This window comes from Oncorhynchus mykiss, chromosome 13 (genome assembly GCF_013265735.2).
Source record: "Oncorhynchus mykiss isolate Arlee chromosome 13, USDA_OmykA_1.1, whole genome shotgun sequence".
NCBI classification, from domain to species: Eukaryota; Metazoa; Chordata; class Actinopteri; order Salmoniformes; family Salmonidae; genus Oncorhynchus; species Oncorhynchus mykiss.
Window position 1 is genome coordinate 16,293,434 of NC_048577.1, and position 13,041 is coordinate 16,306,474.

A 13,041-nucleotide genomic window follows, 5' to 3' on the forward strand; every position below is an offset into this window, starting at 1 on the left:
TGCTAGTATCCTCCTCTGCTGCAGCCGGGTCTGGGGGTGGAGCTAAGTCTGGGTACAGAGGGAGATCCGTCAGCAAATCAACCACCATTACCACTATATAGTCCCCCTCTTTATCCTACGTTGCTTTGGGGGCCTCTGGCGCAGCTTTTCGGTCTTCAGGGGCCTCTGGGGCATCGTTTGGGGCTAGCAAAACCAGCGGCTCCCTCTCCATTTCTGGAGGGGGTCTTATGTCAAGCTCCAGTTCCAGTTTTTTCACTGGTTCCCTTACTGGTGGTTCCAGTTCTGGTTTTGTCTCTAGTTCCAAAGGTGCAGGAGCAGGAGCAGGAGGAGGCAGTTTTGTCACTGGTTCCAGTTCTGGTTCTAGTTCTGGTTTTGCCTCTAGTTCTGGTACCGGAATCGGAGGAGGGGGTTCTTCTAGTGCCAAAATGTCGGCCGGCGGCTTGGGCTCTGCGACCGTTTCCACGGTTACCAGGTCCAACTACAGCTCCTCGGCAGGGGCGGGTTCAGGAGGCGTGAAGAGGGGCGGGGCACAGGGGTCTGCATCCTCTGCTGTCAGCTTCTCCCCCACCCCCACGGAGAGAAAGAGCATGACCACCACCATGACCGCCCGCTCCATGGGCTACGAAGGTCAGTGACAAGGTCAAAGGTTAACCCTATTCATATGCTGTGTTCATAACCAAGTGAGAAGTTGGTAATTACCAGTTGTGAAGCCGTAAATACCAGTTGGATGCATTCAATGCATGCTCTGAACTCATTGAGAAACACAGATTGGCTAATGGCCAACAAGCTGCGTCAACCATAAACTAAAAGTACAGCTATCATGCTTGTAAACTAATTATAGGGTTCAAAAACCATATTAATAGATTGCTTTTTTTAAATAATGTTTTGTTGTTGCATTTAACTGCTGAAAATGCTGTTATCAAGGTAATTTCCTTAGTAGATGTCAGAGGTCAGCATGTGGGAGAAGTCGAAGCTCAGGGATAATAGACAAGGTTCCCACTAGTAATTACCAGTTGGAGGGTCATTCAAGTGGACTTTTCCCAGTCATATGTGGTAAATACCACCTTCCCACTTGGTTATGAACGTAGCCTTATATCCAGGGCTAGGATTTCTTCCTGACCACATGACCTCTGGGGTCTAAGATCAGATATCGGGCGCTTTCCTCTGCCGAGGTGTTGCTGATGCCTGCTAGATCTTACAATGCCTGGATAGGTATTTTACCTATTAGCTAACCACATCGTATGTTATAGCAATCTGTCAGTCAATGACACAGTCGATGACGTGGCACGTAACCATTGGTTGACGCATGCAACGTCTGAGCGAGGGAGTGCAACCATTTCTTGGGCATGTCATGTGGTCAGGAAACTACTGGCCCTATCTAAGGTCCTCTGACGCTCTTTAGTACAGGTGCAGACGTCAATAATAATGTCATTAAGAATATCATTAGGAAGTTGAAGTATGACTTCAGTTATGACACGAAGAAGGAAAAGTCGTCAATAGTGGTGTTTTTCTTCCGTGTATTCAGGAAGATCCAATGGAAACTCATCTCCGGAATACACAAGGAGAGAATATGGTAACTACCAATCTTAAATGTGACTTCAAAATGTATTTAATTCCTATGTTTAATAAAAGTGGATATTAAAAATGACATAATTGATTTTTGATAATTGATTGTTTCAGTTGCAGCAAGTGCAGCTGCCAGTAAACCCACCAGAGGGCGGAGCCACAGCAGAGGTACCAGCTGTTAGCGCACAGCACCATCAATCAGACCATACACTACTGCAGAATGCACTTATTATTGTTTTGCCATTTTAAGTGGCTATATTTGAATAAAATAGAACACATCTGATTACACTACTCTATTCTTATCTATTCTATACTTTTCTATTCTATTCTATTCTATGCTATTCTATTCTATTCTGTGTGTCCTGTTCCAGAGAGTGAGATCAGATGCAGACTGCAGAGTGCCTCTCCCACAGCCAAAAGATGTGAGTTGCCTAATACCACGCAGGCTCTTATCACTAACCTATGACTCACCCGATCTGCCCTGGAAAATACACGTGGACCAAGATGGTATTAGTTTGACTTCAACAAATAGGAAGACAATAAGACTCAGTCAGAAAACGTGGAAAGGAAATGGAACGTGGCTGCTTGAAGATAAGCTGAATATGGAAGATAAATACAGTTGGATAACAATCGGTCTTTATAATTAAAAAACTGTTGAAAAGCCTGCACACTGTACGTTTCCTAAGTGACTTTAAATGACACCAGAGTCTGTTCCCCCGTGGCGTGTAGGGACGGAGCTGGAAGACGTGAAGCGGCTGCTGAAGGGGAGTCGCTCCAGCAGCATCAGCCCCCCTCGCTCCCCCACCAGCACCCTCCCTATCCCCAGGAAGGCCCGCGTAGAGACCAGAACCATGCCAAACAGCTCCAAGTCAGGTACACACCCTCACCAGTATAATCATGATTAAAACTAGGTAAATTAATAAATGCTGTAATAAATAAAATAAAACCACCTCCACCCTCCAACACTCACCGATCACACTCACAGGTCAGCAATAGACATCACCAAATATACAGTCACAATTACTCTAATAAGAATGGCATGATACGGAGTGATAATAGTGCCAACACAAATGTAATCTGAATTTAATTCTTCACACCATCAACAAAGCTATTTATATAACTGAACAGATTTAGTCCAAGAGATAAAAAGCACATGATTAAAATGAACAAGATTTGTGTGCGACATAAGAATCACAAGAAAGTATAAAAAAGAAAATGTCTCCTAATTTTCTCATTGTCAATGAATACTGTATATGTTACTGTGGGTGTGACTCAATCGATGTGGGTGTTTATCAATGTTTCTACAGCCACAGGGCTTCAGAACAACCTGGCCCTCAGCTCTACATCCATGAACTCTGGACTCTCTGCCTCTAGCACTGGTAAACATCTCCCTCAACATCTATCATCTCTCTATCAATGCATCCCAATAATCTTTCCTTTCTCCCAAAGTGTTCACTTGTTTCCTTCCCTTCACAGATTTGAAAGTAAGTGACTGCTATGCAGAGACTGACAGTATTTGTATTACATGTATTTGAAATATGTATTTAAATGATTTCTGAGTATTTAGTCGTTTGTATTACACTGGGCTGAACTTCACTCCAATGTATTTCATAATAAGTTACTTTCGAGAGCGGTAATTTGTATTTTTAAAATACAAAATACTTTTCTATACCCTTTTTGCAGTGGTGTAAAGTACTTAAGTAAAAATACTTTAAAGTACTACTTAAGTCGTTTTTTTGGGGTATCTGTACTTTATTTGACTTTCAATATATATATTTTTTTCATTCCTAAAGAAAGTAAAGCACTTTTTACTCCATACATTTTCCCTGACACCCAAAAGTACTCGTTACATTTTGACAGGAAAATGGTCCAATTCACACACTTATCAAGAGAACATCCCTGGTCATCCCTACTGCCTCTGATCTGGCGGACTCACTAAACACAAATGCTTCGTTTGTAAATGATTTCTGAGTGTGCCCCTGGCTATCGGTCAATAAAAATATAAAATTGTGCCATCTGGTTTGCTTAATATAAGGAATTTGAAATGATTTAAACTTTTACTTTGATACTTAAGTACAGTTTAGCAATTCCATTTACTTTTGAAACGGAAGTATATTTAAAACCAAATACTTTTAGACTTTTACTCAAGTAGTATTTTCCTGGGTTTCTTTCACTTTTATTTGAGTCATTTTCCATGAAGGTATCTTTACTTTTACTCAAGTATGACAATTGAGTACTTTTCCCACCACTGACGTTTTTATATTGGTCCACAATTTTGTGGCTCCCTTTCACCCTGCCTTGGTATCAGAAGTCTGATGGCATTATGGTGTCATAAATTAACTAAATATAAATGTATATGTAAAAATGAACAACTGCAAAGCATTCTGAGTATTATTCTAATGAGCTCTACCGGAACAAGGCCAATAATAATACCCAGTATGTTCACATAATTTACATTTTGGTCATTTGGCAGACACTCTTTTCCATAGTGAATAAGAGTCTGTGTATTCAACTAAGGTAGATAAACAACAACATATCACAATCATAGCAAGTGAAACGCTTCTCTATCCGTTACTGAGAATATTGTTGCTGTTTGGGCCGTTTACTTGCAAACGTAGTTCTGTATTTTAAAATACAAAATACATGTATTTTAATTAAATATATTTCAAAATGTTGATACATTGATCTTTAAAGTATTTTGTCATTTTTGACAATCTCTACTGGTCAATAGGAACTCCCTCTAGCCCATGTCGACACCAATCCAGTGCTTTCAGTAGTAGTAGTGTATCGAATGTTTTCTCTCCTTTGTCCTACTCTAGTTCACGGTATGCAGAATAACCTGGCCACCACCACTGGCGGTATCCTAACAGCGAATGGAGTCAACGCACAAACAGGCATGGATGGAGTGTTGAGTGTTCACAAATCCACTGGGATCAAGAGAATAACGCCCATGTTCATTGTGGGAGTTATACTTCACGCGTGTTTAAATCATGTTAATTTCACCCTGCATGTTTTTCTTGGCAGTCTATGGTGTGCAGAAAAATGTCACAAGCACAGGGGTGTCCACAACCACAGGTGAGTCCAAAATACTTTGTTTTTGCATCGATAACAATTAGGCAACCATAGACATAAAACATTTGATTTGATGTATATATGTACAAGCAGCAGCAGCACCAAGACAATATAGCGCTTTCCTGCAGTCAAATTACCAAATCGCCCTCTAGTTGCCTCATGGGTGGAATGTTATTCATATTTTTCCTCTGTTTTGATGTATTTGAAGTGTAATATTGAGATGCAAACACAAAATGTAATACATTTCAACTCTATATCTGACATGGTACAGGTGTCTTCTCTTTTTAAAGCCCCTAACCATGTGTGTGAGGTGTATACTTTTGTTTCAAAGTAGATGTGTTTAAGACTACCAATAAACACTCTGTGTGACCCTGATTTAGCCCACCGCAGTAAAAGGATATCCTCTCCTACTCTATCTTATCATGTACTCATGACACTTACCAGTTCATACTGAATATTTTTGCTGCCTATTTCTCAGTGTCACCCAGCACTCCTACCAGTGACGAGGCCAAAGAATGCAAATTCATGCTGCTGGAGAAAGAGAACGCTCCTGTCAAAAAGGAGACGGAGAGACTCGTCATGGCCAAAGAGACCGGCAAGCAGTTCTCCTCTGCTGCCACTGCTATTGGTAGGCAACACTCAAACCAAATCAAATGTTATTGGTCACATGCTACGTAAACAGCAGATGTAGACTAACAGTGAAATGCTTACGGGCCCTTCCCAACAATGCAGAGAGAAAGAAAATGGAAAAATAATAGAAAAAGTACAAATACGTAATAATAAAAGTAATAATACATACACAATGGTTCTATATACAGGGTACCAGGACTAAGTCGATGTGCACGAGGTAATTGACGGAGATATGCACATATAACTAAGAATAAAGTGACTAGTCAATAGGATAGATGATAAACAGTAGCAGCAGCAGCAAATGTGATCAGACAACAACAAAAAAGGCTGAATGCAGATAGCCGGGTAGCTATTTGGCTAACTATTTAACCAACAATTTAGCAGTTTAATGTTTTGGGGGTTGAAGCTGTTCAAGGTCCTGTTGGTTGCAGACGTGGTGCATCAGTACCACTTGCCATGCGGTAGCAGAGAGAACAGTTTATGACTTGGGTGGCTGGAGTTTTTGACAATTGGCATAGAGGTCCTGGTTGGCAGGAAGCTCGGGAGTACTGGGCCGCTCTACACTCTGTAGCGTCTTGTTGGTGGATGCCAAGTAGTTGCCATACCAAGCGGTGATGCAGCCTGTCAAGATGCTCCTAATGGTGCACCTGTGAAGCGCTTTTAGGATCTGAGGGCCCGTGCCAAATATTTTCAGCCTTCTGAGGGTTAAGAAGCGTTGCATTGCACCTCTTCGCGACTGGGTTGGTGTGTATGGACCATGATAGATCCTTAGTGATGTGGACGCCGAGGAACTTGGCTACAGCCCCATCGATGTGTATGGAGGCGTGCTCGGCCCTCCATTTCCTGTAGTCCATGATCAGCTCCTTTGTCTTGCTGACATAGAGGGAGAGGTTGTTGTAAGAGCAATATGTTTGCAAAATTCCGGTAACTTTCCCAAAATTCCCAGGTTTTCATTAAATCTTGATTGGAGGATTCCAGATTCCCTGCTTATTCTGGGAATCTTCATAACATGATTTCTAGAAACATGGGAATTGGGGGAAAGTTACCGGAATATTGCAATCCAGTATGTGAGAATACCAGAAATGTAGAGGAGGGTTTTCACTAACTACATAATATTTACTAAATATTCAATTGTCTGCTCAATTAGAAGAACCTTCTGAGGAAAAATGGTACCAGTCCTATCAGATCTTAAATGTTTCCATGCCCAATAACATACTACAGTCCCACTGTCTTAGTGTTAGCCGTTGTCTGTGAGCTATGGTGAAGTCAACTTCTCTTTTCACATTTTCTAGCCTATTCTGAGGACTCACTGAAGAAGGAGAAGAAGAAGGTGTCCAGCTTTGTGGAGACAGCTACAGCCAGAGTGGAGCTGTAGGGCACTGGGGTAGTTGCCTCTGTCATAGAGCGCTAGAGTTACGTCCGTGTCGAAGTAAATCTCTCTCTGTTTTTTCCTCTGCTCTTTCTCTCCTGTATTTATCTGTTTCTCGCTTCTCTCTCTCACTCGACCTTTGTCCTTGTTTCTCTCTGTTTCCCTCTCAATTTTCTCCCCCTTCCTCTCTTTCTCTTCCAACCACTTATAGCCGAAGAAGTCAGACGTCTTAAAGCTCGTGTGGATGCCTTGGAACAAGCCTCCAGCTCTTCCTCTGCCCATTCCAGTCGCCTCTCCTCCTCCTCTGCCATCAACATCATAGACCCTCTGGGGTCTGTGTACATAGACAAGACCTCCTCTACCTCCTCTACCACACTGCTCCGCTCTGATAATGGTATCAATCTGGGAGTGGCAGCAGGAGCAGGTCCAGGATCAGCTAATGGACGAGGCCAAGACTCTGTAGCTCTGCAAAGGGCAGTACAGCAGATAGTCTGGACTGAGCTGCAGTCCGATACTGTACGAGGTACAGAACCAGAACTTACACTGTGCACCAGCCTTGTGTTTTGTGGGTATGTGTTGAGCTTTTCAACCATTAAAACAAATAAATGATTCAGTCAAAAATCCAACTTGTGAATTGTATGAATTGTATGAATATTTTTGAAAGATTTATACATGTGTGATTCTGTATATTGACAACATGTTTTATTTATTTGTTACAGCAACACTTGCACACTCAATGAAAGGAGCGAGAGGAGAGCCTGGGACCAAAGGTACTGTAGGGCATCCACAGCATGGATATGGAAACATACGTAGATGGATCCATCCATCCACAGATGGAAACAAACTGTATTGGCAGAGCAAGTTTTGGCTGTGTCTGTTGATTAACATTTCAGCTGTTTTATTTCAGGTGACCAAGGTGCTCCAGGAGTCAAAGGTCAGTGAGCCTTAGACCTACTTTTCATTTCAATGATGTCACACAGCAAATACTGTACATGTTAGAGTTATACTGTACAAATGGAATTCATTCATTCATTTCAGGTGATAATGGATTCCCTGGCCTACCAGGTAGGAACACAAACTACTAGTTTTATTCTGGAGTGGCTACTGTAAATAATCATATGCTTAATGATAGCAGACTGATGTTTGGCTTCTCTTCCTTAGGTCCTCCAGGTCAGATGGGTCACAGTGGACTGGAGGGCCCGAGGGGACCTAAAGGAAATGCAGGTAATGCTTAAGGACACAATTTGACTTAAAATTACAAGATCTCAATCTTGCAACAAATGAGAAATGTATTGTATAGACTCTCACTCCCACAATGCATCTCTTCTCATCTGTGAATAGGTGAAGCTGGTGCAGAGGGCCCCCCAGGCCAGAGGGGCCGAGAAGGACCAACGGGATCACGTGGAGAGCCTGGTCCTCCAGGGTTTGGAGAGAAAGGGGACAAAGGTATGTTCATTAGTGTATTTGATGGCGTCACAGTATATCTTCAGAGAAAAAAATCCATAAAATGTAGATATTTAAATGATGGGTTCCTGTTCAAGCTCTTAAGTAATGTTATGTGATGCCATAGGTTCTCCTGGTGAACCCGGAGGCCCTGGACCTGCTGGCACTGCTGGGCCTGTTGGGCCTAAAGGTAAGGCCAAAGGTCATCATCAATGCAGGAAATACGTCTAGATTGATGAGATACATTAAATTATCCCAAATTGTAAGTCGCTCTGGATAAGACTGTCTGCTAAATTACTCAAATGTAAATGCAATTCATCAACACTGAGACTGTAACTGTTGGCCGCCGTTGTGAAGTGTATTTATTTTTGGTTTTCCAGGGTCGGTGGGTGGTCATGGTGCTACAGGTATCCCAGGTGAGTGCTCTTTGCCCTTTTCGTGTACCATTGTACTGGAAGAAGACACAAGCGTGCGATTTCTAAAGTTGTGTATTTGTCACGTTTCTTTAGGAACTCCTGGCCCACAGGGTTTCAGAGGGGAAGGAGGCGCTCCAGGACCGAAAGGTATTCCAGACCGACCTGTTGAGATGATGTACATTACTGTGTTGTATGCAGGCCTATTTCCTTGATTTAGATTCACAAAGAGAAAACTACAAATATAGCTAGAAACCTTAGTTGATACATCCATTTTTTCTTTTACTTAAACATTTATGATTCCCATTGACTGTGGAATAATATAACTTATTTATGCCTAATGAATAAGCTTGCTTTACTAACATTTTAGGAAAGAATGTAAATGTAAACAAAGACTGTATAGCCTCAAAACATGGTGAAAACTATACATTTGATACTATGGATGGTCAGTCCTTGCATCTGTAACCAGTGTGAAATGGCTAGCTAGTTGTGCACTGAGGTGCGCACTGGTAGCGTTTCAGTTGGTAACTACACTCGGTCCGAGACCTTGAAGCAGTTGTTTTCCTTGCTCTGCACGGACCACGGCTATTGTGTAGTGATAGGTAGCGATGCTTTGAGGGTGTCTGTTGTCAATGTGTGCAGAGGGTTCCTGGTTCAAGCCCAGGTTGGGGTGAGCAGAGGGATGGAAGTAATACTGTTACACATCCTGCTCTCTATGAATTTGAGAGTGGTTACATTTCTCCAGCCCCCATCCCTTTCTCTAACCCCCACCCCACCCCTCCAGCCCCCATCCCTAGCTTTGTTATTGTTTCAATGGAGGATTCTAGCTTTAAGGTTGTAATATGCAGAAGTCGCTCTGCCATTTCCTGGTTGCAAAACATCTAATAGTTCGCCTAATTTCAGTTTGTGACAAAACAAGCAATTGTGTAGAGAATCATTGTGCCATCTAAACCTCTGTGAAATACTGTATCTTTTCAATCGCTGTTTGAAAAACTGAAAGTAAAAGACGCAAAAACGGAATTTAAGAATGGAAACATAGAAATTGAGCACATAGAACATATCAACCACTTCTTAGACTTACGTTCAATGAGATTGACAGATCTATAACTCACATTTCTATGCGAATTTGGTCAGGTCGCCCAAAAAGTTACATATTGCAGCATCAAACAACGATCATATCAGCAAGCCTATTGTTTCTCTCCTCGTCCAGGAGAGAAGGGACCAGCTGGACCTCCAGGAAATAAGGGCGAGCCAGGAGAGAAAGGACTCCGTGGAACATCAGGTGTGTATCTGTCTGCCCTGAATAGTTAGAATCACATGGGATTCAGAACGTTGTGTCTCCTCTTTATTTCTTCTCTCCTCCTTCTCTAGGAAAACACATCATTGAGAGAAATATGCACTACATACGTAAACTGGTGTGAAAATTAGTTGTAAGCACATTTCATAGTGGTCATGCACCCTCTCCGTAATCATAGGTGACCCAGGTGAAAAAGGACTTCCAGGACCAGACGGAACAAAGGGATCCAAAGGACCCGCAGGTAAGTGAACAGAGTAGCGAAGAAAAGATTGTGCTGCTAGAATAATCTCAGGATGTCCGAATATAGACACCGTAATAGTGAAATTCTTCACTCTTATCAATTCTGCATGTGTGGGTGTTATTCAACAGGTGCTCCCGGGGCTGATGGTGAAAAAGGCTCTAGAGGTGAGAACAACAGCATCCTTTTGTAGATAGAAACCACAACAATATATTTTGGAAGGAAAATCAAGTTGTCCATATAACAACTTTTAGATTTTTACCGGATAATTGATACCTTTATCATTCCAGGTGACAAGGGATCGGATGGATTACCAGGTCCAAGAGGACCAGCAGGACCTCCAGGAGATGCAGGCCTCCCAGGTAAAATCAATCAATCAATTTATTAACCCACATATCCATCCACCCATCGATGCTTAGTATTCACTATTTACATTTCAATAACATACATTTTCCACTTGTTTCCACTGTAGGCATTCCCGGGCTTCAAGGTCCACCAGGTATGACACTTTGATGCAAAATCATTCCTTGATTTACATTTCAGATGCATTGTTCCTCAATATTGTACAGTAGGCTATAACATTTTTGTAACCCTCCCCCTCTACCCCATATAGGTATACCAGGTAATCCAGGTCAGCCTGGAGGTAAAGGTAATGTACCTATTACATACTTCCTCTATCTTTAGTCAAACAGGATTATGCTTTCATTCAATCTATCATCATGTTATCTTCTAGGTGAAGCTGGAGAACCTGGTAGAATCATCAATGCAGGTAAGTCAGAGGAAACGACAAAGCGAATTAGAGACATCGCTACACTGGTGGATAGGCACTCTACATCTACAGCTGTAAATATTTCTTGAGATTACTTTATAGTACAGTGTCCACAGTAGGACAGCATCACATATCCTTAAGTAATGAATGTCATTGGTCAATCTCCTGTTTGAATCCCAGCTGGTTCCAGTTCGGTTGCCATCCCCGGACACGCTGGTGTTGCCGGATCCCCTGGACTCTCAGGTTGGTACTGAAGCTCTAAATTCTAAAATGTTCTAAGACAGGTTATACTGGGGTATGCGGGGTATGCGCAATGCTGCCAGGGGTACAAACAAAAACGTGATTCACTTTTAAAAAATTCAATAATGATATATATATATATATATATATATACATATATATATATATATATATATATATATATATATATATATATATACATTTTTTTTTAAATTTAAATTAAAAAAAAAATTTACCAAAAAAATGTCTTCACATTTTCAAATAGTACATTTATATTTTCCAACAAGGCTATACATTTGGGTGAGTTTTTTCTCTCGCCTGAGTAGCCTTATTTCACTGCCCAAAATAAAATTAAACCATCTAGTGTTCAGCGAAATAACAATGTCAAAAAAAAATAAACGCAATGTCAAATACTGTCAGAGTTGTGTGTATAGGTGGCAGGGAAGTCAGGCACAGGAAAATCAAACTGAATGAAACGGAGTTGTTTAATGATTGTAAATAAAACAACTCCAAAACTATGAATAATAATAAAACAAAATGGGTCCGAGGACACGTCGCGCACCAATAGAAACACAAAACTGAACAATAAACAACCTCTGACAAAGACATGAGAGGAAACAGAGGGTTAAATACACAACAGGTAATGAATGGGATTGAAACCAGGTGTTGTAGGAAGACAAGACAAAACCAATGAAAAATGGATCAATGATGGCTAGAAGACCGGTGACGTCGACCGCCGAGCACCGCCCGAACAAGGAGAGTCGAAGCGACTTCGGTAGAAGTCGTGACAAATACAGGTAGCCTTGTCAAAAAGTTAACATCCAATCACATTAACCGTTACTCTCTCACGGGAAACCTTCACTCTTACGACATTTAGAAACTAAACATGACAATTTGAAAAATAAGCCACGGGAGTTTTTTGAGTGAGAATAAAGACGAATTTCGAGTAGTAAGACATGTATAAAAGCAACAGATATCATTACTAAGAAGGGGCTAGAAGCGTCTTATATGGTGAGCTACTGAGTGGCTAGGACAGGCAAGCCCCATACTATTGTGGAGGACTTAATTCTTCCTGCTGCTGCGGATATACCTGGAACAATGTTGGGGGAAAAGGCCCAAAAAACTATAGAGACAATAACTTCATCAAACAACACTGTTTCACGATGCATCACTGACATGGCAGGAGATGTTTTGAAACAATTACTGCTTCACATACAAGCCAGTGAATTATATGCGTTACAGCTGGATGAGTCAACAGAAGTGGCGGGCCTGGCACAGCTCCTGGTATGTCCGTTACGTTTATGGGAGGTCAATTAAGGAAGACATCCTCTTCTGCAAACCACTGGAAACCAGGACAACATGAGAGGATATTTTTAAAGTACTGGACAGCTTTGTGACATCAAATAGACTTTGGTGGTCAGAATGTGTTGGTATCTGTACTGATGGTGCAAAAGCCATGACAGGGAGACATAGTGGAGTGGTAATGCATGTACAAACAGTTGCTCCCTACACCATTTGTGTACACAACAGCATCCACCGAGAGGCTCTTGCTGCCAAGGGAATGTCTGACAGTTTGAAAGACATTTTGGACACTACAGTGAAAATGGTTAACTTTGTTAAAGCAAGGCCCCTGAACTCTCTGTATTTTCTGCATTATGCAATGATATGGACAGCGACCATGTAACGCTTTTACAACATACAGAAATAAGTGTGCTGGTTCTCAAGGGAGAAAGTATTGACGCGTTTTATAAAATTGAGAGACAAGCTTAAAGTTTTCTTTACTGACCATAATTTTCATTTGTCTGACCGCTGACATGATGATGGGTTTCTCACACGACTGGCCTATCTGGGTGATGTTTTTTCTCGCTGAATGATCTGAATCTAGGATTACAGGGACTCTCCGCAACTATATTCAATGTGCAGGACAAAATTGAGGCTATGATTATGAAGTTGGAGCTCTTTTCTCTCTGCATTAACAAGGACAACACACAGGTCTTTCCATCG

At 41.6% G+C, this 13,041-nt stretch overlaps 1 protein-coding gene and 1 long non-coding RNA gene across 2 annotated transcripts; both read left to right on the forward strand.

Moving 5' to 3' along the window:
* The first annotated feature begins 425 nt into the window (after window positions 1–425).
* On the forward strand, window positions 426–11,051 carry LOC110485780 (collagen alpha-1(XVII) chain-like). The gene is made up of 23 exons (XM_036942607.1): window positions 426–627; window positions 1,526–1,573; window positions 1,681–1,734; window positions 1,938–1,988; window positions 2,296–2,439; window positions 2,874–2,945; window positions 4,386–4,641; window positions 5,127–5,266; window positions 6,849–7,160; window positions 7,357–7,407; window positions 7,545–7,571; window positions 7,676–7,702; window positions 7,799–7,861; window positions 7,979–8,083; window positions 8,208–8,270; window positions 8,461–8,496; window positions 9,969–10,031; window positions 10,160–10,195; window positions 10,319–10,390; window positions 10,501–10,527; window positions 10,642–10,677; window positions 10,762–10,797; window positions 10,978–11,051. The coding sequence occupies exons 1-23, from the start codon at window positions 426–428 to the stop codon at window positions 11,049–11,051; spliced, it is 1,995 nt and encodes a 664-aa protein (XP_036798502.1).
* LOC110487296 lies at window positions 8,459–9,778 on the forward strand. The gene is made up of 3 exons (XR_005035464.1): window positions 8,459–8,496; window positions 8,590–8,643; window positions 9,704–9,778. It is a non-coding gene; the product is annotated as an uncharacterized LOC110487296 (long non-coding RNA).
* Window positions 11,052–13,041: the final 1,990 nt, after the last annotated feature.

Excerpts from the sequence above, each read along its gene's own strand:
- LOC110485780 (XM_036942607.1), top strand. The coding sequence starts at position 426 with ATGTCGGCCGGCGGCTTGGGCTCTGCGACCGTTTCCACGGTTACCAGG. Across the intron at positions 1,574-1,680 it reads ATACACAAGGAGAGAATATG|TTGCAGCAAGTGCAGCTGCC; the intron begins GTAACTACCAAT and ends TGATTGTTTCAG. Across the intron at positions 2,946-4,385 it reads ACTCTCTGCCTCTAGCACTG|TTCACGGTATGCAGAATAAC; the intron begins GTAAACATCTCC and ends GTCCTACTCTAG.